The sequence below is a fragment of the Chanodichthys erythropterus genome, chromosome 9 (genome assembly GCF_024489055.1).
Source record: "Chanodichthys erythropterus isolate Z2021 chromosome 9, ASM2448905v1, whole genome shotgun sequence".
NCBI classification, from domain to species: Eukaryota; Metazoa; Chordata; class Actinopteri; order Cypriniformes; family Xenocyprididae; genus Chanodichthys; species Chanodichthys erythropterus.
In genome coordinates, this window is record NC_090229.1 from 2,487,418 (window position 1) to 2,513,157 (window position 25,740).

At 36.8% G+C, this 25,740-nt stretch overlaps 1 protein-coding gene across 2 annotated transcripts; it reads left to right on the forward strand.

Annotated features, from left to right (window-relative positions):
• Window positions 1-1,009: 1,009 nt before the first annotated feature.
• On the forward strand, window positions 1,010-23,599 carry cep120 (centrosomal protein 120). 2 transcript variants are annotated; one of them, XM_067393429.1, is made up of 20 exons: window positions 1,010-1,161; window positions 1,491-1,647; window positions 1,720-1,834; window positions 3,309-3,444; window positions 3,728-3,876; window positions 4,037-4,234; window positions 4,331-4,555; window positions 4,661-4,967; window positions 6,135-6,297; window positions 6,373-6,522; window positions 6,628-6,810; window positions 7,202-7,295; window positions 7,392-7,523; window positions 7,681-7,770; window positions 11,575-11,667; window positions 11,746-11,907; window positions 14,470-14,592; window positions 14,692-14,790; window positions 22,403-22,548; window positions 23,156-23,599. In XM_067393429.1, exons 1-20 carry the CDS (start codon window positions 1,113-1,115, stop codon window positions 23,352-23,354), a joined length of 2,970 nt encoding a protein of 989 aa, XP_067249530.1. In that variant the 5' UTR covers window positions 1,010-1,112; the 3' UTR covers window positions 23,355-23,599. The 2 variants fall into 2 exon arrangements, with proteins under 2 accessions (XP_067249530.1, XP_067249531.1); XM_067393430.1 differs by having other exon boundaries at window positions 4,661-4,904.
• The last annotated feature ends 2,141 nt before the right edge of the window (window positions 23,600-25,740 follow it).

Sequence of the window (25,740 nt, forward strand, 5' to 3'; positions counted from 1 at the left end):
CATACCAAGTCATAATTATGAGTAATTCATACTTGAGAGGTTTAAAAGTCAAAATTATGAGATAAAAAGTTAGCTTTTTTGTCATAATTGAATTTTTAAGACAATTTTGTCTTTATGACATTTGTCATAATTTCAATTTAGTCTGTCAATTTTGACTTTTTGTCATAATTATAACTTTTTATGTCATAATTTTGATTTAGTCATATGTTTGACATGTCATTTTGACTTAGTATGTCACATTTTTTTACTTCTTATGCCACAATTATGTCTTTTTAAGTTGGAATTTTAACTTTGTAAGAATTTCAACATTTTAATGTCATAATTATTACTTTTTATGTCATAATTGTGACTTTTTGATGCCATAATTTATACTTAGTATGTCCTATTTTTGACTTTATGTAATAATTACGACTTTTCAAGTTGGAATTTTACCTTTGTAAGAATTTCAATCTTTTAATGTCATAATTATGAGATTTTCTGACTTTTTTATGCCACAATTTCAACTTTTTAGGTCAGAATTTTAACTTTTAACTAGTTTTAACTAGTAAAAATGTCAACTTTTTAATGTTATAATTGACTTTTTCTGTCATAATTTTGACTTTTTATTTCATAATCTATACTTAGTATGTCATATTTTTTACTTTTTATGTAATAATTATGACTCTTAAAGTCAGAATTTTAATTTTGTAAGAATCTCGACATTTTAATATCATAATAATGACTTTTTACATCATAATTTTGGCTTAATATGGCATAATATGTCATAACTATGATTTTTAAGTCATAATTTCGAGTTTTCAATTTCATCTCATAATCTTATTTAATTTCGACATATGTCATAATCATGATCTACAAAAGCCTTTTTTTCTAATGTGGTGGAAATGTGCTTCCATTCGTTTTCCAAACAAACAAAAGATGTTAAATTAAATGTGTGATGTTCATCCGTCCTACAGGGGGAGCGCGAGTCACACACAAACACGCTGCTGTTTCCGGCGGAAGTGCCGCAGGCTGACAGTTACCGTCGTTATTTGAACACAACAGACGCGCTGAAAGTAAACAAGAGATCAAATCACTCCAGAATCATCATGAGAGAGTTTAATTAGCGCAGAGAGATGACTTCAAAACCAGAGCAGCTGCTGATCGTCGTGTCGATTCTGGAAGGTGACAGATTCACTCCCGAATAACGATGATTAACGCTTTAAATCATATTAATCAGCTGTTTTCATTCATTCTAAAAGGGTTTTGGTGTCTATCTTGCTGATAAATATGTCATTACTAAAAGTACGATGGTAATATAATTTTTCATTGTGAGTAACATGAAATATACCAGAGTATATGAATCTGATACCATGCTCTCACTACAGTACATCTGTGTATTTGTGATATGTTGTCTGCTTTACAGTAGAATGTGAATTAGTGTCATGTTTGATGAAGTTTCATCATTGATTCTGTAGAAATAAAGCGGATCTGATCCGTGTTTCTCTCCTCAGGCCGTCAGTTTCCCAGAAGCCCTCGGCTCGCTCTGGTTGTGGAGGCTCGCTTCGACGGAGAGACTCTGGCCACGGATCCGGTGGACCACACGGAACAGCCGCAGTTCTGCACGGAGCTGGCCTGGGAGCTGGACCGGAAGACCCTCCACCAGCACAGGTGTGTTCCTGCTCTGACCGCTCACGATCCGTCCGTCCGTCCGTCACTCAGTGTCCGTCTCTTCCCTCACAGGCTCCAGAGGACTCCCATCAAACTGCAGTGTTTCGCCGTCGACTCCGGCTCGTCTGCGAGAGAGAGTGTGGGATACATCGTCCTCGACCTGAGATCAGTGCAGGAGGTCAAGCAGGTCAGATCGAAACGTCCCGCTGCTCTTTACAGTCTCTTCTGCTCACCAAAGCTGTGTTTATTTCATCAAAAATACTGCAAAAAATGTGAAATATTATGCCAATGTGAATCAGCTGTTTTCTATTGTGAAGTGTAATTTATTCCTGTGAATTTTCAGCATCATTACTCCAGTCTTCAGTGTCACATGATCCTTCAGAAATCATTCTGATATGATGATTTGATGCACAAGAAACATCCATGATTATTATCAGTGTTGGAAACGGTTCATGTTTTTATTTTTCAGGATTCTTTGATGAAAACATTTATTTGAAATAGAAACTTTTGTAACATTATAAATGCTTCCTTGATGAATAAAAATATTAATTTTCTTAACCTCAAACTTTTGAACGGAAGTGTATCCTCCTGGTTTCTATGAAAATATTAAGCAGTAAACTTGAATAATAATCATAAATGTTTCTTTATCATCATATTAGAATGATTTCTGAAGGATCATGTGACACTGAAGACTGGAGTAATGATGCTGAAAGATCACAGGAATAAATTACACTTTACTATATATTCACATAGAAAACAGCAGATTTACATTATAATAATATTTCACATTTTTACTGTATTTTTAATCAAATAAATGCAGCTTTAGTGAGCAGAAGAGACTCTTTTTAAAAACTTTAACAAATCTTAATTATTCCAGTCCTTTGATCACTAGTGTACGTGTCACAATTATTTTTTATGCCACAATTAAGTCAGAATTTCAACTTTTTAATGTCATAATTTAGACTGTCATATTTTTGACATTATATGTAATAATTGACTTTTTAAGTCGGAATTTTAACTTTGTAAGAATTTCAACCTCATAATTTTGACTTAGTATGTCACATTTTTGACTTTTTATGCCACTATTCTGACTTTGTTATAATTTTGACTGTAAGAATTTTGAATTTTAATGTCATATTTTTGTAATACTTATGGCTTTTTAAGATAAAATTTTAATTTTGTAATAATAATGATTATAAAACAATAATGTTGTATTTTTTATATATATATATATATATATATATATATATATATATATATATATATATATATATATATATATATATATATATATAAATGATAATTATAATGATATAAATAATATAATATAATAATATAAAATGACACTCAAACCTATAGACTAAACATGTAAATGAACGGCAAGAGTGCATTAAAGGTATTCGGTTTTCAGTAGGAAAGGTGTCATTTAAGCGGCTCCTGAAGTAATAATTAACCATTTTTACAACAGAAGTGATTCAATCAAAAACCAACTTTAGCTCGATAATAATTTTCCTATTGTCACTGCTTTGAAGCAATATGTATTGTGAAAGCGCTATATAAATGAAGATGACTAATGACTTTTAAGTCATAACAATATGTCACTCAAGGTTTTAGTTTGCTCTTTGACGACTGTATTTCTGAATCTTGATTGTGTTCTTCAGGCTCCTAAATGGCATCCTCTGCTCAGCAGCAAGTACACGAAGCTCAAACCTGCCCTGCTGATCAGTATGGTCCTAGAGAACGACAGCAAACACACCGCTGAGCCCTTCAAAGCAAAGAAAGCTCCACCGAGAGCAGGTACACCGACTGCACACGGACGCTTGTGTCCTTTTCCTCTTCCTCTCTGCTTCTGTTGACGGGCTGCAAAGCTTCATGTTTGTTTTTCCAGGTTCAGTTCATCATTGATCAAATCAACATGAAATTAAAATGTACAAAGTATAAAATGATTGTTTTTCACCAAAATGTAATAACTTTCTCCTCCACTAAAACAACCTAATGTGTTGAAACTAATTAACCATGTTGCGAGTGTCGTTCGCGCTGATTTAATGAGCGTTTTGTTGATGTCACTGTAAACTCTCAGGTTCTCCAGCGCTGGTTCCTCTGGAAGCTGCTAAACTCAGAGCGGTTCTGAACGAGGAAGATGGTTTTCATCAGATCGGACCTGAAGATCTCTGTAGGGACATATTTGTGCTGTCCGTAACAGTTGCGTTTGCTACTAAACTGGAGCAGGTACGTCAATCTCATTACTGTATCTGCTTTTGTCCATTTTCATGCTCAAACAGCAACACTAAAGACAGATGAACAAGCTCTGCACGGTTCCAGAGCACAGAGCTATTCTCTATATCAGTGTAGAACATAATAACAAAATGACACGTTTTCTGCTCTTAAGTTGATCTCCAGCTCGACTAAGCTGTCCAGTGAGGGGTCCGAGTTCTTCTTCTATTACACTCTGCTGGGGAACGACGTCACCAGCGAACCGTTCCAGAACCTCATCAGTCCAAACTTCGAGCCGGAGCGGGCGTCCGTCCGCGTTCGCAGCAGTGACCGAGTCCTGCGGCTCTTTCTCAGCCAGCAGCCCTGTCTCCAGGTGAAGCTTATGATCAGTGACAGACCTGGCTGATTAATCACATGGTATCTGGTGATGAATGTACAGGATGTGATGTCGCATGTGTTCTGCGCACAGATCCATCTCTGCTGTGGAAACCAGTCTCTCGGCAGCACCGACGTCAGTCTGGCTGGTTTAATAAAGAGCAGCGCTGATCTGACCAAACATTCTGCCACTATAGAGGGCGCTTTCATCCTGCAGCCCCCGAACCGGGTCAAACCCCACCTGCAGTCTGTCCCGCCGGACCTCCAGCCGACTGTGGGCGTGTCTGTGACATTGAGGGCGGAAGATATCAGTAATCAGGTGTGATCATACAGGAGGATCATATGCAGGGTTATTATAGTTAACTAAAACTAAAAATGTATATTTTTAATATTTCAGTGTTTTAACAGATCTTTTTATAAACAGTTAGACATTGAAAACGGGCCTAAAACTCCAGTGAAGAAAGGCCCCGTTCCTGCCGGCCGTCATGAGGAGCACAGAGTACCGCTGAGCCCGTCACCTGCCAGGAAATCACCGGACCGCCCTCTCCCATCTCCGGCTGCTTCTCCTGAGCGCCAGCACTCTGAGAGCGAGGCCGAGAGTCTGTCTAGTGATGTCAGACAGGCTCCGCCCACCGCACATGACAGACAGGCCCCACCCACAGCGCATGGCAAGTGTTCACGCACATGTAGAAGAATGTCATTTTTTGAAAATGAAATAAAAAATAAAAAAGGTAATTGTGACTTTATCTCAGAATTCTGACTTTTTTTTTTTTCAGGATTGAGATATAAACTCAAATGCGGGTTACAAAGTCAGAATTGTGTGATATAAACTATAAACTGTAATTTGGATGTGTTATATTGTGGAATTGCGAGGGGAAAAAAATGAATGGATGAGGCATTTATATAACGCTTTCCTATGTACTACTGTACACCCAAAGCGCTTTACAAGGTCTCCTCATCCACCTCCAGTGTGCAGCATCCACTTGGATGAAAAACACAAAAAAGAATGACGTTTTTTCTCAGAATTGCGACTTTATATCTCACAATTCTGACTTTAAAACTCAATTACATGTCATGCTAAATCAGAATTGCGAGATATAAACTCAGTTCTAAAAAAAAAAAAAAAGTAATTCCGACTTTATATCTTGCAATTCTGACTTTACATCTCACTATTCCCACTTTATGTCTCCCAATTCCCACTTTATATCTTGGAATTCCCACTTTCTCACAATTCCCACTTTATATCACGGAATTCCCACTTTATATCTCAGAATTCCCACTTAATGACTCGCAATTCCCACTTTATGACTCCCAATTCCCACTTTATATCTTGGAATTCCCACTTTCTCACAATTCCCACTTTATATCACGGAATTCCCACTTTATATCTCAGAATTCCCACTTAATGACTCGCAATTCCCACTTTATACCTCGGAATTCTCACTTTATAACTCGGAATTCTCACTTTATAACTCGCAATTCCCACTTTATAACTCGCAATTCCCACTTTATGACTCGCAATTCCCACTTTATGACTCACAATTCCAACTTTATACCTCGGAATTCTCACTTTATGACTCGCAATTTCCACTTTATGACTCGCAATTCCCACTTTATGACTCACAATTCGCCACTTTATGACTCGGAATTCCCACTTTATATCTCAAATTCCCACTTTATATCTCAAATTCCCACTTTATATCTTGCAATTCTGAATGTATGACTTGCAATTTCCACTTTATAACTTGCAATTCTGAACTAATATCTCGGAATTCCCACTTTATATCTCAATTCCAAATTTATAACTTGCAATTCCGACTTCAATTCCGACTTTATATCATGCAGTTCTGACTTTATATGTGTGCTGAAATATTAATAACTGTGTTTGGTTCTTTCAGATGTTCCTGTTGCTCCAGATGAAACTGATGCCGCAGATTCGTCCGTGTCAGTTTCTGCTCCAAAGATCTCCATTCCTGCTTCCGCGCACCACTACTGTTTCTCTCTGGACCTGCGCAGCGTCCGGGATCTCAGGACTAGCTTCCCTGTCAACTGCATCCTCAGGTGACTCGGTACACATGAACGAACTCTTCTGAAACGTTCCTACTCGTATCATAACGTGGTTTCTTCTGGTCGCAGATACGCTTACCAGTTCTTCGGCAGCGCGGCTCCCATCATGACGAGTCCAGCGGTGGAAGTGAAGAAGAACACGGAGGTGTTTCTGCCGCAGTCGTACTGCGCCTTTGATTTCGCAGCTCTGCCCAATCAGCTTCAGGACACCTTCCTCAGGTGAGATCAGAGTCATTCATTAACCCTGTAATCCTAATGTCTGATACTCAAACGTCTAAGTGAAATGATCAGCATGATTTAATAGAGCTGTTATCGTGTGTTCAGGGTTCCTCTGCTGGTGGAGATGTGGCATCGAGAGTCGAACTCTCCAGACGTTCTGCTGGGTTCTGTCAGTATTCAGCTGTCCCGCCTCCTCAGCTCAGAGAAAACACGCTTCCTCGACCCATCCGGCCGGCAGCACTGGAGACAGAGCTGTTCTGAGAGGATTCCCATCATTAAAGCAGACGGGTTTGTGTTTGGCCCTGTTCTGAATCGTGCACTTGATGTGGAGTGCCTGCGGACATACTTTAGTACATCACTGGGCCATAAATAATACAGTTTCAGTTGTTTGATCATATCCTGCAGCACACAGATCTGACCTCTAGATGGCAGCATCTAAACACACAGTGACTGACTGCTGGTGCATTTCTCTTAAAGGGACAGTCACCCAGAAATGAACATTCTTTATTTTTCACAGCACAAAAGAAGATATTCTGTACAATTTTGGCAAACAAACAACATTGACTTTAATTGTATGGACAAAAAAACAAAAAAGGCGTTCTTCTAAACATCATCTTTTGTGTTCAGCAGAAAGAAAGTGACATGAGGGCGAGTAAATGATCATTTTCTGTGTCTGTAGGTCTGAGAAGTTGGCTGAACTCTGTTATGTGAGCGTTCTTGAAGATCTGGGTTTTGTGAAAGCTCAAGAAATCCTCGTCTCTGAATCCTCACAGGTGCTCGACTTATTTACGCATCTGTGTCATGAAGATGTTTGTGTACTGGAGAATCTGTGAATGAACGGTTGGATTATGGGTAATGTTTGTTTGCAGGCAGCAGTGGCTCCTCCTCAGGGTCACGGTGGGTCAGAGACGCTCACACGACCTCGAGAGACCCTGGAGTACAAGGCAGCGCTGGAGCTGGAAATGTGGAAGGAGATGCAGGAAGATCTGTTCGATGATCAGGTAGCAGTTCAGTTCATCAGTCACCTGTCTTTATTCAGTGTTCAGCAGCTCATTTCATATGCAGAGTTACTCATTGAATATGCAAAGATTTGAACCAATAATATGCTAGATATGTTTGAGTTATTGTTCTGTCCTTGTGTGTTTGTTTGGTCCTCAGCTGAAGCAGAAGGAGTTGAGTCACATGCAGGCGCTGGCGGAGGAGTGGAGGAGGAGAGATCAGCAGCGGGAGGCGCTCATCAAGAAGAAGGTCTAAACACTGACTGCGTTAAGGGTTAAATCACCTCAGTGGAACACAGACAAATTTGAAGCTAAACAGCCTGAACTCTGTTCCTCAAACAGTTAGTCGTTCGATCTATTGTTATGAGGCTTTATGGTGTTTTTATGTGCTTTCTGGAGCTCGACAGCCTCAGATCTGCTGTCATTGTGATAATCATACGGGACTGGAATTAGTGGTCAACTCATGTTTTGTTTTTTTGCAATCGTAGCCGATATAAAGCTGATAGATATCACTATTTAATTTAAAAATAGTAAATACTTTAATAACAATTGCTGAAATTTATATTTTACATAATCTTTATGTAGATCTCACAGCTGGATTCACCAAGGATTGTGAAATTAAATATTTATTTTTAAGGAATATTTTAAATAATATAAATGCGTTCTTGCTGAATGCTGACGATAGATGAGAAAAATGAGTTTATATTACTAAAAATAGAAATGCAAATACTTTTTTCGTATACTTTTTACTTTGTTTAATAGTTATTTATTAGACAGAACTGTTAAACATTATGGAATTGTTGTTTCTGTCATTAAAAATGTTTAAGGAAGTTCTGACTTTTTTTCCTTGCAATTGAAAGTTTATACCTCAGTTGTGAGAAAAAAGTCTGAATTGTGGATATAAACTCGAGATTGTGAGGGAAAAAGTCTGAATTGTGGATATAAACTCGAGATTGTGAGGGAAAAAGTCTGAATTGTGGATATAAACTCGAGATTGTGAGGAAAAAAGTCTGAATTGTGGATATAAACTCGAGATTGTGAGGAAAAAAGTCTGAATTGTGGATATAAACTCGAGATTGTGAGGAAAAAAGTCTGAATTGTGGATATAAACTCGAGATTGTGAGGAAAAAAGTCTGAATTGTGGATATAAACTCGAGATTGTGAGGAAAAAAGTCTGAATTGTGGATATAAACTCGAGATTGTGAGGAAAAAAGTCTGAATTGTGGATATAAACTCGAGATTGTGAGGAAAAAAGTCTGAATTGTGGATATAAACTCGAGATTGTGAGGAAAAAAGTCTGAATTGTGGATATAAACTCGAGATTGTGAGGAAAAAAGTCTGAATTGTGGATATAAACTCGAGATTGTGAGGAAAAAAGTCTGAATTGTGGATATAAACTCGAGATTGTGAGGAAAAAAGTCTGAATTGTGGATATAAACTCGAGATTGTGAGGAAAAAAGTCTGAATTGTGGATATAAACTCGAGATTGTGAGGAAAAAAGTCTGAATTGTGGATATAAACGAGATTGTGAGGAAAAAAGTCTGAATTGTGGATATAAACTCGAGATTGTGAGGAAAAAAGTCTGAATTGTGGATATAAACACGAGATTGTGAGGAAAAAAGTCTGAATTGTGGATATAAACACGAGATTGTGAGGAAAAAAAGTCTGAATTGTGGATATAAACGAGATTGTGAGGAAAAAAGTCTGAATTGTGGATATAAACGAGATTGTGAGGAAAAAAGTCTGAATTGTGGATATAAACACGAGATTGTGAGGAAAAAAGTCTGAATTGTGGATATAAACGAGATTGTGAGGAAAAAAGTCTGAATTGTGGATATAAACGAGATTGTGAGGAAAAAAGTCTGAATTGTGGATATAAACGAGATTGTGAGGAAAAAAGTCTGAATTGTGGATATAAACGAGATTGTGAGGAAAAAAGTCTGAATTGTGGATATAAACTCGAGATTGTGAGGAAAAAAGTCTGAATTGTGGATATAAACTCGAGATTGTGAGGAAAAAAGTCTGAATTGTGGATATAAACTCGAGATTGTGAGGAAAAAAGTCTGAATTGTGGATATAAACTCGAGATTGTGAGGAAAAAAGTCTGAATTGTGGATATAAACTCGAGATTGTGAGGAAAAAAGTCTGAATTGTGGATATAAACTCGAGATTGTGAGGAAAAAAGTCTGAATTGTGGATATAAACTCGAGATTGTGAGGAAAAAAGTCTGAATTGTGGATATAAACTCGAGATTGTGAGGAAAAAAGTCTGAATTGTGGATATAAACTCGAGATTGTGAGGAAAAAAGTCTGAATTGTGGATATAAACTCGAGATTGTGAGGAAAAAAGTCTGAATTGTGGATATAAACTCGAGATTGTGAGGAAAAAAGTCTGAATTGTGGATATAAACTCGAGATTGTGAGGAAAAAAGTCTGAATTGTGGATATAAACTCGAGATTGTGAGGAAAAAAGTCTGAATTGTGGATATAAACTCTAGATTGTGAGGAAAAAAGTCTGAATTGTGGATATAAACTCGAGATTGTGAGGAAAAAAGTCTGAATTGTGGATATAAACTCGAGATTGTGAGGGAAAAAAAGTCTGAATTGTGGATATAAACTCGAGATTGTGAGGAAAAAAGTCTGAATTGTGGCTATAAACTCGAGATTGTGAGGAAAAAAGTCTGAATTGTGGCTATAAACTCGAGATTGTGAGGAAAAAAGTCTGAATTGTGGATATAAACTCGAGATTGTGAGGAAAAAAGTCTGAATTGTGGATATAAACTCGAGATTGTGAGGAAAAAAAGTCTGAATTGTGGATATAAACTCGAGATTGTGAGGAAAAAAAGTCTGAATTGTGGATATAAACTCGAGATTGTGAGGAAAAAAAGTCTGAATTGTGGATATAAACTCGAGATTGTGAGGAAAAAAGTCTGAATTGTGGATATAAACTCGAGATTGTGAGGAAAAAAGTCTGAATTGTGGATATAAACTCGAGATTGTGAGGAAAAAAAGTCTGAATTGTGGATATAAACTCGAGATTGTGAGGAAAAAAGTCTGAATTGTGGATATAAACTCGAGATTGTGAGGAAAAAAGTCTGAATTGTGGATATAAACTCGAGATTGTGAGGAAAAAAGTCTGAATTGTGGATATAAACTCGAGATTGTGAGGAAAAAAGTCTGAATTGTGGATATAAACTCGAGATTGTGAGGAAAAAAGTCTGAATTGTGGATATAAACTCGAGATTGTGAGGAAAAAAGTCTGAATTGTGGATATAAACTCGAGATTGTGAGGAAAAAAGTCTGAATTGTGGATATAAACTCTAGATTGTGAGGAAAAAAGTCTGAATTGTGGATATAAACTCGAGATTGTGAGGAAAAAAGTCTGAATTGTGGATATAAACTCGAGATTGTGAGGGAAAAAAAGTCTGAATTGTGGATATAAACTCGAGATTGTGAGGAAAAAAGTCTGAATTGTGGCTATAAACTCGAGATTGTGAGGAAAAAAGTCTGAATTGTGGATATAAACTCGAGATTGTGAGGAAAAAAGTCTGAATTGTGGATATAAACTCGAGATTGTGAGGAAAAAAGTCTGAATTGTGGATATAAACTCGAGATTGTGAGGAAAAAAGTCTGAATTGTGGATATAAACTCGAGATTGTGAGGAAAAAAGTCTGAATTGTGGATATAAACTCGAGATTGTGAGGAAAAAAAGTCTGAATTGTGGATATAAACTCGAGATTGTGACGACAAATGATCAGAATAGTGAGATAAATGGTTGCAGTTACCTTTTATTTATTTTGTGGTGGAAACAAGCTTCCATAAAACAGTGGCAGTAAACGAACAAAGATGGAGAATGTGAGCTCAGGTACTGACGTGCTCAGCGCTGTCAAAATAAAAGTCCTGCTTCCAATTCCAATAATTACAAAAAAAAGCAAAATACGGCCTTGGTGATTTAGGACCTCTAATATTAAAAACATGACGGTGAGCAAATAATGACTTGAATGAAATGATTAGATTTTTAGTCACACTGAGGTTTATGAGACGTTGTTTTTCAGGAAATGGAGTACGGCCTCCTGGAGGAGCAGCTGCAGAAGACTCTGTCTGATCTGGAGAAGAGAGAGAAGGCTCTGGCTCACGCTGAGACGGAGGTGAGGCGCCGCCGCCGCGTTTCTCTCTGAGCTTCAGACGCGTGATGACTGACTGTGATTGTGCCGCGGCTCCTTTAGACCCAGAGGCTGCAGCGAGAGATGCGCGCCGAACACGAGTTCAGCATGCGGGAGCTGCAGGACAGCGGCCGGCGTCTGCGCGAGGACTGCGCCCACCAGGTGGAGCTGGAGAGGTCGAAGGTCAGGCAGCTCGAGGATCAACTGGCCCGACAGCGACAGCAGGTAAACGCAGCGAACGCGACCTGTGAGGCTGATCTCTGCCCTTCCAAAAGCGTGAGCTGGGAGGGGTCTGTTGACCCTGGGGTCATAAGGTCACGCCCCCAACTGATGTCAATACTCTCTAATCCACCCATTCTCAAGTGAAGAGTAAAGAGGTTTACCTCTGATCCAGTGTGTTGTTGATCTTGAACTTTATATTCTCTCAATAAATAAAGAAGTTTTAAGTGACTTACATTTTAGACATTTTAGTTTTTGCTCTATTTCACGAGGAAAATAGTTCCAAACAAAAGCTGTTTTGTGTCTCTGAGCAACACACAGCGAATGAATGAATCGTTTGAATGAGTGATTCAATGACTCACTCATGCTTCCTGAATGAATCAGCCGTTTGAATCAGTTGAAAGATTCTGATCAGAGAATGTATTTTTTTTTCTCCAGTCCCTCAAGTAGTAAAGCCTGTAATATCATGCTGGTCATGTGACTCAATGTGGCGGCCACCATAAGAGCTGTTTCTACAACCACTAAATACACTAGGTCTCATGGATGTCTCGTTTTAAACACGTTTATCAAAAGTACTATTATTGGTGCAAATGATTTCAGTTCTTTGAAGCGTCACTGAGTGTTGAATTAATTCAATTCAAGTTTATTTGTATAGAGTTTTTCACAGTGTGAATTGTTTCAATGCAGCGATCACAACTTGTGCTCGTAATGATTACAATATAAGGATATCATAACTAGGGCAATATGAAATGCGTTTTATTTTTTGTCCAAATTCCAAATTCGGTTTGGACTCTATTTTAATGGTTAAATTAAATTTTAGTAATCAAAAAGCATGTCTAATTAATTGAAATCATGAAACTCATACAATTTAACAATTTATTAAAAGTTTAACAAAAATGACCTTTTTTAGGACCCTTTGAAATACATTTTATTTATTTTTACCAAATTCTGTTTACTGGATTCCATTTTAATGGTTCAATTATATTGTAATAATCAATAAGCATGTCTAATTAATTGAATTGATTAAAAAAAACAAAATGTATTCATTTTTTTTTTTTTTTTTTAAATCATATGAATTGTTTTGTTTTTGTTTTCTTCAGAAATTGCATTTCAATTTTTCTGGCAATCAAATGAAGGCATAAGATATTAATTTAATTTATCTTTTAATCTTATGACACGAAACACTTTTTATCAAACAAAGTGCTGCACAACAGAGCTTTGCTATTAAAATTAAAACATGGAACAATTGTGATTATTCCTTAAAAATTAAGTTTTAATAATAATTTATTATAATTATTATTAGTGTTAGTATTGTTATTGAGACGTAGCTATACTCTACTGTACAACAGTAATATATATTTCTGTCACAATTTCTTTTTACTTTTATTTTGACGGGTTGCCAGGAAGACTTTCGGGTTTCGGTGTGTTTATGATCATTTTTCTCAAATAAAACGGTCAAATCTTCGCAAGCGTCGGCGTCGCCTGAAAACATTCAAAGTCTGGATTTGATCTGTTTTTTTCTCTATCATCTGGCACAAAAACAGCCCTGCACAATTAAAACTAAATCTATCTGCTCACATCGCAGCGTTTTTATTGAATTATCTGACGCACTTTCATATGTTTATTTTACATGATGACGGTGAATGTTTGTTATTGGCATCTTTCTGCATTTCAGACATCCAGAATCATGTTCCCAGAAGTTCTCGTTATCGCTGACGTGATTAATCAGCGGACATAAAGTGGAGTTTTCTGCAGCGAGATCCTGCGTCTGTTTCCTGTTGAATCCGTCGGTGAAATAGAGCGTCTTTCCTCAGACAGCCCACCTACTGAAATACTTCAGCCTGCCGACTCATTTTTTCCCAGAAAACATCTGGCCCGGCACAGCGCTAACAAATCAAGCAAAGTAGGTTTCTGACATGCGAAAAGAGAAGAGCCGGTGATGAGAGCTCTTTGGCCGCGCAGCACATATATCGTCTTCCCTCTGGTGTCAGTAACGTGTAAACATACATTTGTCCCGCGTCGACACGCTCTAACCGGTTTATCCAGGCAGAATCCTCCCCCTTCTTCTTCTTCTGGACACAATCTCCTCGTTTGCGAATACCAAACATGGTGTGTCAGATTTCTCCGGCATCTGCTTTCTGTCAGCGAGAGAAGCGGCGAATGGAGAGCGCTTGTAAGGTTTTAGTTGGACTGGACGCTGTCTAACACCCTTGAAGTGTTTCAGCGGTAGCCGCTCGCGAGCTGATGGATGTGCTGCTCGACACGCAGACGTGTTGAACACACACAGCCCCGAACGCTTCTCTCTGTGTCGGTTCACCTCGGACATCATTCACAGGCTCAGTTCTTCTCACTCGGCTGGTTTTTCTTCTGTGTTCTCACTATATCACACTATATGAGCCATAAAAGCACAAATGTGAAACAAAACATAAAACATGCAATGGTTTTTTTGTCTTCAGGTTAAAAAAAATGAGATATTTCAGACTATTATGTCACATGTCAGGCTTTTCTCATGCACATTTTTTCCATTTGTCTTTTGCTCAATCAATCATCATGTTTTCACTCTTAAAGATGCAAGAGGCTGAGAATAAACACAAGCAGCTGGAGAAGGAGTTTCAGCAGTACCGGGAGCAGCAGAGCGTTCGGCCGGAGGTCCGTCTGCAGTCAGAGATCAACCTGCTGACCCTCGAGAAGGTCAGAGACACTAACATATACATTATGGTGCTTTAATGAGTTTAATGTGTAAATATACACCTATATAATCATGGAATCGTTCATGTTTTTATTCTCAAGGTGGAACTGGAGCGGAAACTGGAATCGGCGACTAAATCTAAACTGCATTACAAGCAGCAGTGGGGACGAGCGCTGAAGGAGCTGGCCAGATTCAAACAGGTGACCCGGGTTAACTGTCCGTCACTAGAGAGTGTGTTACTCTAGTAGTTTTGACTCGACTGTAAATGATGCGTGAAAGCTTTCAGATGTTGTACTGTAGTTTGAACCTCTCAGACAGGATCAGATTATTTTGTGCATAATTATGAAAATTAATTGAACTGGGTCAATCTCATGAAAACATCTCCCCAAATCTCACACAAAAAATATATTTTGCATAAAGAAAATTAAGCCTGTTTTAAAGACCATTATTATTATTATTTTCCCCCCCATTGTGATATTATTTTAATGACAATTAAAGACATTTATTGTATAATAAATGTATAATATTTTTACTACATTCAAGTTATACAAAAATACTTAATTTATTAAAATATTATAAATGTTTACAAACATTTTTACTGTATTCAAGTTAAATACTTTAAAATAGTTTTACAAATATTTTAAATGTACAATAAAAATTACTGTATTCAAGTTATACTAAAATACTTACAATATTTTAAAACATATTATAAATATATATAAAAATACTATATTCATGTTATTTTAAAATAAAACTTTAAAAATATATTTTTACTACATTCAACTTTTACTAAAAATACTTACAATTATTTTTACATTTATAATATTATAAATGTAAAATATAAAATTACTGTATTCAGGTTATTCTAAAAATAAAATATTTAATAAACATATATATAGATAGATAGATATAGATATAGATAGATATATTCAAGTTATTCTAAAAATACTTTAAAAATATTTTTAAAATATAAATATATTTTTACTACATTCAAGTTTTACTAAAAATGCTTACAATTATTTTTACATTTATAATATAAATGTAAAATATAAAATTACTGTATTCATAAATAAAATATTTAATGAACATATTTTATATATATATATATATGTTATTCTAAAAATATTTTTAAAATATAAATAATTTTTTACTACATCCAAGTTATACTAAAATACTTAAATAATTTTTTAAAATATTGTAAATGTAAATATACTCTGTTCAAGTTTTACTAAAAATACTTAAAATATTTTTAAAAATTATAATTGTATATAAATATACTAAAAATTTATATACAAATATTATAAATGTAATATAATTTTTTTTACTATATTCAAGATAAATACTTGTATACATTTATAATAATAGTAAAAATATTTAACTTGAATACAGTAAAAGTTTATAGTTTTACAAATATTATAAATGTATATAAGCATTTTTACTGTATTAAAGCTAAATACTTAAATAGTTTTACAAATATTATAAATGTAAAATAAAAAATACTGCACTCAAGTTAGACTAAAAATAAAATATTTTAAACATTATAAATGCATATCTAAATACTATATTCAAGTTATTCTAAAAACACTTAAAAATATTTTAAATACTTTTTTTACTACATTCAATTTATACTAAAATATATATTTTTTAAATGTTTTCTTGTACTGTATTCAAGTTATACTAATATATATTACTTAAAATACTTAATATTACAATGTTATAATTAAAAATATATATTTTTTTAAAAACTATATATTTAAAAAATATTATAAAATAAAAAAAAATAACATTTAAATCAGCATGAAGTCAGTACATCAAACACTGTAATAATAGAGCATTAATTCTTTAGCATTTAAATATATCTTTGTCCCATTAATGAGACAGTCATGAGAATTCAGTGTAAATGTGCTTCAGTGTCATGAAAATAATGTTACAATGTGAAAAATCTTAATGGCTCTAAAAATAGTCTTGAGTTTGTGCTCTGGATCCAGTCAGACTGCAGGGTCTCGAGCGCGTTCAGAAGACTAATGGACTGGTTTACTGCACTAAAGCAGACGTGAATGTGAGTTCTCATGGAAAAAAAACATTGAGAAACGGTGAGCTGTCACGAGCCGCAGTGAAACATCGGGCCGCGTCTCCAGTGAACCCTGTACGGGACCAATACAGTATAAACAGAGGCGCCGCACGGAGCTTATCAGCCTGCTAATAACTGTTACAGACACAAACCAGCTGGAGCGTCTGAAGCCTCGCTTTTTTCCTCTTCTTTCTTTTCAAGTGCCAGATAAATATAAAGAAAACATCTGATGATTCATGGCGCTTTGAGGCCTTCATAACTTAATATGATATTGAACTATAAATCAGGCCTGTATTATGTTCAACATTAAACATCTGAATATCAAGTTGGCTTGTTGGAAGATGGATGGGTGAATTTAAGTGCATCGTTTTTCACTGAAATAATTCCCATGTGACTTAGTAGTAGAAACTACATGTATGTTCGGGATCTTTATGAGACGACAGAGAGCACAGATTTTCATTAGAAATGTACGTAAAGATCTGCAGCGACGTGATCTGTCAGCTCTGTTTGGGGTTTTGGGGAAATTTCAACAGTGAAGCGGCCCAAATGTTTTCCGTCAGAGCGACTCTCTCCAGAAAACTGCTCTTGAGTCGCGTCTGGAGCGGCGAGACGGGTCATTCGCTGGTCACACGTGTTTACACAAGCCATCTTCAGCCATTATTACAGCTGACGCTCAGCACCACACACCTTGACAGAAACTCTGGGAATGCCATTAACCGCGGGTAGCGAAGGAAACTCCTCAAATCTTCAGGATAATTGTGTGTTTTCCTTCAGCAGATTTTTGGCTGTTAGTCAAGGCCACATCTAAGTGTGTTTTGTTTTTCTTGCACTTCTGGCTGCAGCGAATGTTTTACTATGTTGTAATGCATCAGGAAAACTGCGAATTGAATGATATTATCTCAAACACATCATCAATAAAATCAAGCTCATCAGAGTTTTCACAGATGCATCGCTGCTTAATCTACAGATTTCACATTTCTCACATTAAAATGAAGAGATGTCCTATAAAAATACTCAACTGTTTTAGGAATTAAGGCCCATTCACACCAAGAACAATAAATACAAAGTTCTGCCATGAAACTCTAGATGGCGCAGGCTTATAGGTTCTTAACCCAACCTGATTGTAATCACATAACTCTCTATAGGGCACAACTGATTAACTGTTTAACCTTCAAATACTTGATCAGCATTTGCTGTAGCAGTTGCAGCATGCCTCCACCTTCCCCTGCTCCACCTGTATAGATGTACTACAGGTAATTCATGTTAGCTATATTGCACAGCAGCATGTTTTGCTTACAGTGTCGTGTATGCAGAAGCAATAACCAGCAGCAGAAAGTAGCAAAAGCAGCAATAAGAGCAGCAGCAGCGGTAATAATAATAATCAGCATCAGCAAAAATCATCATCATCATCATCATCATCATCATCATCAGCAGCAGCAGCAATAATCAGCAGAAGCAATAACCAGTAGCAGAAAGTAGCAAAAGCAGCAATAATCAACAGCAGCGATAATAATTATAATAATAATCAGCAGCAGCAATAATCAGCAGCAATAATAATCATCAGCAGCAGCAGCAATTATAATAATCAGCAGCAGCAATAATCATCATCAGCAGCAATAATAATAATAATCAGCATCAGCAATAATCATCATCAGCAGCAATAATAATAATCAGCATCAGCAATAATCATCATCAGCAGCAATAATAATAATAATCAGCATCAGCAATAATCATCATCAGCAGCAATAATAATAATCAGCAGCAATAATCATCATCAGCAGCAATAATAATAATCAGCATCAGCAGCAATAATCAGCATCAGCAGCAATAATAATAATAATCAGCATCAGCAATAATCATCATCAGCAGCAGCAATAATAATAATCAGCATCAGCAATAATAATCATCATCAGCAGCAATAATAATAATCAGCATCAGCAATAATAATCAGCATCAGCAGCAATAATAATAATCATCATCAGCAGCAATAATAATAATCAGCATCAGCAATAATCATCATCAGCAGCAGCAATAATAATAATCAGCATCAGCAATAATAATCATCATCAGCAGCAATAATAATAATCAGCATCAGCAGCAATAATCATCATCAGCAGCAATAATAATAATAATCAGCATCAGCAATAATCATCATCAGCAGCAGCAATAAACAGCAGCAATAATCATCAGCAGCAGCAATAATCATCAGCAGCAGCAGCAATAATCATCAGCAGCAGCAATAATCATCATCAGCAGCAGCAATAAACAGCAGCAATAATCATCAGCAGCAGCAGCAATAATCATCAGCAGCAGCAGCAATAATCATCAGCAGCAGCAGCAATAATCATCAGCAGCAGCAGCAATAATCAGCAGCAGCAGCAGCAATAATCAGCAGCAGCAGCAGCAATAATCAGCAGCAATAATCAGCAGCAATAATAATCAGCAGCAATAATAATAATCAGCAGCAATAATAATAATCAGCAGCAATAATAATAATCATCATCAGCAGCAATAATCATCAGCAGCAGCAATAATCATCAGCAGCAGCAGCAATAATCATCATCAGCAGCAGCAGCAATAATCATCAGCAGCAGCAGCAATAATCATCAGCAGCAGCAGCAATAATCAGCAGCAGCAATAATCATCAGCAGCAATAATCATCAGCAGCAGCAGCAATAATCATCATCAGCAGCAATAATAATAATCAGCATCAGCAGCAATAATCATCATCAGCAGCAATAATAATAATAATCAGCATCAGCAATAATCATCATCAGCAGCAGCAATAATAATAATCAGCATCAGCAATAATAATCATCATCAGCAGCAATAATAATAATCAGCATCAGCAATAATAATCATCATCAGCAGCAATAATAATAATCAGCATCAGCAGCAATAATCATCATCAGCAGCAATAATAATAATAATCAGCATCAGCAATAATCAGCATCATCAGCAGCAATAAACAGCAGCAATAATCATCATCAGCAGCAATAATCATCAGCAGCAGCAGCAATAATCATCAGCAGCAGCAGCAATAATCATCAGCAGCAGCAGCAATAATCAGCAGCAGCAGCAGCAATAATCAGCAGCAGCAATAATCATCAGCAGCAGCAGCAGCAATAATCAGCAGCAGCAATAATCAGCAGCAGCAGCAGCAATAATCAGCAGCAGCAATAATCAGCAGCAGCAGCAGCAATAATCAGCAGCAGCAATAATCAGCAGCAGCAATAATCAGCAGCAGCAGCAGCAATAATCAGCAGCAGCAATAATCAGCAGCAGCAATAATCAGCAGCAGCAGCAGCAATAATCAGCAGCAGCAGCAGCAATAATCAGCAGCAGCAGCAGCAATAATCAGCAGCAGCAGCAGCAATAATCAGCAGCAGCAGCAGCAATAATCAGCAGCAATAATCATCATCAGCAGCAATAATAATAATAATCAGCATCAGCAGCAATAATCATCATCAGCAGCAATAATAATAATAATCAGCATCAGCAATAATCATCATCAGCAGCAGCAATAATCATCATCAGCAGCAGCAATAATAATAATCAGCATCAGCAGCAATAATAATAATAATCAGCATCAGCAATAATCAGCATCATCAGCAGCAATAAACAGCAGCAATAATCATCATCAGCAGCAATAATCATCAGCAGCAGCAGCAATAATCAGCAGCAGCAATAATCATCATCAGCAGCAATAATCATCAGCAGCAGCAGCAATAATCAGCAGCAGCAATAATCAGCAGCAGCAATAATCATCAGCAGCAGCAGCAATAATCAGCAGCAGCAATAATCATCATCAGCAGCAGCAATAATCAGCAGCAGCAGCAGCAATAATCAGCAGCAGCAATAATCAGCAGCAGCAGCAATAATCAGCAGCAGCAATAATCAGCAGCAGCAGCAGCAATAATCAGCAGCAGCAATAATCAGCAGCAGCAGCAGCAATAATCAGCAGCAGCAATAATCAGCAGCAGCAATAATCAGCAGCAGCAGCAGCAATAAACAGCAGCAATAATCATCATCAGCAGCAATAATCATCAGCAGCAGCAGCAATAATCAGCAGCAGCAATAATCAGCAGCAGCAATAATCATCATCAGCAGCAGCAATAATCAGCAGCAGCAATAATCAGCAGCAGCAGCAGCAATAATCAGCAGCAGCAGCAGCAATAATCAGCAGCAGCAATAATCAGCAGCAGCAGCAATAATCAGCAGCAGCAATAATCAGCAGCAGCAATAATCAGCAGCAGCAATAATCAGCAGCAGCAGCAGCAATAATCAGCAGCAGCAATAATCAGCAGCAGCAATAATCAGCAGCAGCAATAATCAGCAGCAGCAATAATCAGCAGCAGCAATAATCAGCAGCAGCAATAATCAGCAGCAGCAGCAATAATCAGCAGCAGCAGCAATAATCAGCAGCAGCAATAATCAGCAGCAGCAATAATCAGCAGCAGCAGCAATAATCAGCAGCAGCAATAATCAGCAGCAGCAATAATAATCAGCAGCAATAATAATCAGCAGCAATAATAATCAGCAGCAGCAGCAATAATCAGCAGCAGCAGCAATAATCAGCAGCAGCAATAATCAGCAGCAGCAGCAATAATCAGCAGCAGCAGCAATAATCAGCAGCAGCAGCAATAATCAGCAGCAGCAATAATCAGCAGCAGCAGCAGCAATAATCAGCAGCAGCAATAATCAGCAGCAGCAATAATCAGCAGCAGCAGCAGCAATAATCAGCAGCAGCAATAATCAGCAGCAGCAATAATAATCAGCAGCAATAATAATCAGCAGCAATAATAATCAGCAGCAATAATAATCAGCAGCAGCAGCAATAATCAGCAGCAGCAGCAATAATCAGCAGCAGCAGCAATAATCAGCAGCAGCAGCAATAATCAGCAGCAGCAGCAATAATCAGCAGCAGCAATAATCAGCAGCAGCAATAATCAGCAGCAGCAATAATAATAATCAGCAGCAATAATAATAATCAGCAGCAATAATAATAATCATCAGCAGCAGCAGCAATAATCAGCAGCAATAATAATAATCAGCAGCAATAATAATAATCATCAGCAGCAGCAATAATCAGAAGCAGAAAGTAGCAAAAGCAGCAATAAGAGCAGCAGCGGTAATAATAATAATCAACATCAGCAGCAGCAATAATCAGCAGCAATGATAATCAGCAGCAGCAAAAGCAACAGCAACAATAATAATAATCAGCAGCAGCGGCAATAACAATCAGCAGCAATAATAATCAGCAATAATAATAATCAGCAGCAGCAATAATAATCATCAGCAGAAGCAATAATAACCAGCAGCAACAAAAGCAGCAATAGTAGGAATAACCAAGACCAAAAATATGAAAATTGTTATACCCATTACCATGACAAACACTCTGAGAGCTGTAATGACAGAACTATAACAATATCAATATATAACGATATTATTCTGTTTATTATAAGTGCGCTGCAGTTTTGTGGTCTGCCGCTTGAAATGCTCAACTCTTTGACAATCAGAATCCATCCTGCTTTAGAGTTTTTATCGGTCATCTGTAAAAAGTCGCTCTGAAAGTGATTGTCGTTATCTTTGTGCTGTTGTAGACTTTACTATTCTTTTATATTTTGAAAACTTTATCATTCTTAGTGTGAAATTAAGCCTTTATTGTCCTGTGAGTAATAAGATGGTGGTGCTTCTGCTGCCGGAGTGTGAAAGCGTCATGTGAGTGTGTTTATGTTCAGCGTGAGCAGGAGAACGCCATGACACGCTTGAAGAAGCAGCAGCAGGAACTGGAGCACATGAGGCTTCGCTACCTGGCCGCTGAAGAGAAGGAAGCTGTCAAGAACGAGAAGAATGAGCTTCAGGACATCCGCAACGAGCTGAACAGGTAAGAACCGCTGCACCCAAGCATCTGATTGCTTTATAAATTATAAATATTAAAGTCGTCTTGAAAGAAAAGTTGCTCTCGTCTTCTCTACTGTGTCGTATATCTAAGTGAAACTGCTTCGCAAACAAGAACAAATGTAGGGTGGAGCTTGCTTATGTCTGTGGGGAATTGATTGGATGGTTGTGGTTTGCTATTGGTGGATCTCATGTGAGTGACAGGTTGCCCCGCCCTCATCATCATAATCTTCTGATTCAAGATTATGAGGAACATGAATTAAAAAAATAAAAAGTCAGTTTTGTCTTTTGTTGACTTTAAATCAACCGTATTTAGATCTTTTTAATAGCAGTTTCACATGGAAATACTTCACAATACAGTCATTAATTCTGTCAAATGACTTTAATAGCGGAGAGAGATGATATATATCAGCCAGACTGATTAATCGTGTAGTTTGGTCCATTTTTAGATAATCAGACGGTAAGTATGTGGCCAGATATGGTATTTCCCTCATGAATGTGACAAAGGTTTTGTCTTCATCAGTTTTTCTTGTAGTTCTGTGTGTCTCTATAAACTGTAGATATTGACATGAGGCATTTGAATCTGTGATCAGGCTGAAGCAGCAGGAGGAACCGCGGAGCTGGACGGAAGCGGCGCGCGCCTGCGTGAGCGAGAGCGCGGATGAGCATGTGACGCGTCTGCTGGAGGAGAGAGACACGCTGCTGCGCACCGGCGTTTACACGCACGACGACCGCATCATCTCCGAGCTCGACCGGCAGATTCAACAGGCCATGGCCGGCAGGAGCACGTGACTGAAGCCCCTCTGTCTGTTATAATGCATTAATGTTACTAATAAATAAAACTCGTCAGAGGAGAGGGGGATTTTACCTCACACCAGAACATATTCCATGACCTTTTGCACAGATTTAATCTAAATGTGTGAGAGCTTTCAGCAGGTGGTGCTGTTTCTCAACAAATCATTTTTGAACACTTTATAGAGCTTCATCAGGGATTTATATGTGACTTTATTTATAGTTTGTCTGTGTGTTTTGTACTAGCTGTGTGAATCTCGGATGAAATAAATATTTTTATGTGTTTTCCTATTCTGTCGTCTTTTTGTGTGTGTAAGGTGGTTTAAATATAGTTAAAGGTCATAATTTACTCATCCTCACCTCAAAAATGACTTTCTTCTTCAGTGTTTCTGTCTTGTTTTCCAGCACAAATATCTAAACATTCTTAAATCAAGATTCATTTACTGGAGAAGAGAAATGACTGAAGATATTAAGATATTAAGACTGAAAAATGAGTTTGTGCTTAAAACAAGAGCAAATATCTGACAATAGAGTCAGAAAAATCAACTTGTTTTCACTTTGAATTCAGTTTATTTCTTCTTTTTATACATTTGCTTAATTTTGATCAATTTTTAATATCTTCAGTCATTTCTCTTCTCCAGTAAATGAATCTTGATTTAAGAATGTTTGTGCTTGAAAACAAGACAGAAACACTGAGGAAGAACATCGTTTTTTCTGCAGTCTCTTAAACCCATTTTCTGTTGTTCTTGTGTGAGAAGAGCAGCTGGACGTTCTTCAGAAATCCACAGAAGAAATAAATGAAATGACGAGCTGAACCGTCCCTCGAGCGCTGGCTTTTGTGTCTGTGTTGTTTTGAGCTTCTGTAAGTGATGAACGAACACGTTTGGTCTGTGATGAAGCTGCTGCGGCTCTTTATCTGCGTCTGGAGCTGATAGTGGCGTTAAACAGTCCATCAGACACGCTGATAGAGACTGACGTCCTGTTCGCGAAACATTGCTGTTTGTGCTGAAAAACCACTCGAGAACTTTAATCAGTCTATCTTCTTCTCTACAGGAAAGCAGGAGAGATTTCATATGAAAAATGAAAATATTTCTCCCAGCTCAGCCTCAAAGTACCGGCCAACAAAGTGATGGCTGAATGAATTCTAGTGGTCACTCGGTTTCTATCGTGTAAATCACTTCTTTAATTTGCACGCTAACCAGAGTATTTGTCGAGACACAGAGTCCATCAATGGCAGGGATTCTGAGAATGAGCCGTAAACGCTGTGTATTAATCAGCTGCTCTGAAGCCTCATATATGTTCATTTCAGATCCCAAAAACAACCGAACATCTCTGAATCATAATAAGCTTATTACAGCATTTTATGAACTAATATTATTGTAAGTGTTCCTCTTAACGTGGACCTTTTTAAATGAAAGAATAACATGCAGCTGCTGACAGTGTAAGTGCTTTCATGTGGTTTATCGCCCCTCGTGAGCACAAGAGCACATATTTCCACCAGTGTTATTATTCTAATGTGGTCATGATATCAAAGTTTGACATGGCAGTCCTGATGGTTTTCATAAATGCTTTCATGAACTCGTGAACTCGTATGATGTTTGGAGCAGAACACAGAACCGCTGAAAACAGCATTTGACGCTGATGATGTTTCTCCTACCGTACGGCTCCTCCGAGACGCTCGACCTCTGCGCTGATGCTGCTGACGTCACAGTCGGTTTGCGTTAATATGGAAGCACATTTATGCCACTTCAGAAAAGAAATTATGACAGATATATATATATAAGATTATATTTTATATATATAAATATTAAAAATACTAAATAATATTAGTAAGTCAAAACTATGACAATCATAATTATGACAGAGAAAGTTGAAATTATGATTTTAGAAAGTTGAAATTATGATTTTAGAAAGTTGAAATGACAAAAAGTCAAAAACTGACATAAAAAGTAGAAATTATAACAAAGTCAAAATTATCATTAAAAAGTAGAATCCTAAATCATAATTATGAGATTAAAAAGTTGAAAATTTATGACACGAAATCGTAATTATGAGATTTTAGAAAGTCAAAATTATGATTAAAAAGTCAAAATTTTGACATACTAAATCGAAATTATGAGTCAAAACTATGTCATAAATTGAAATTATGAGATTATAAAGTCGAAATTAAGACAAAAATTTAAATTATGACAAAAAAGACTATAAAATCATAATTTCAAAATTATAAATCGAAATTATGATTAAAAAGTTAAAATTTTATGACACTAAATCATAATTATGATATTGAGTCAAAATTTATGACAGTTATGAGATTAGAAAGTCGAAAATTATGAAAATTGAGTCAAAATTGAAAATTTTATGACATACTAAATCACAATTATGAGAT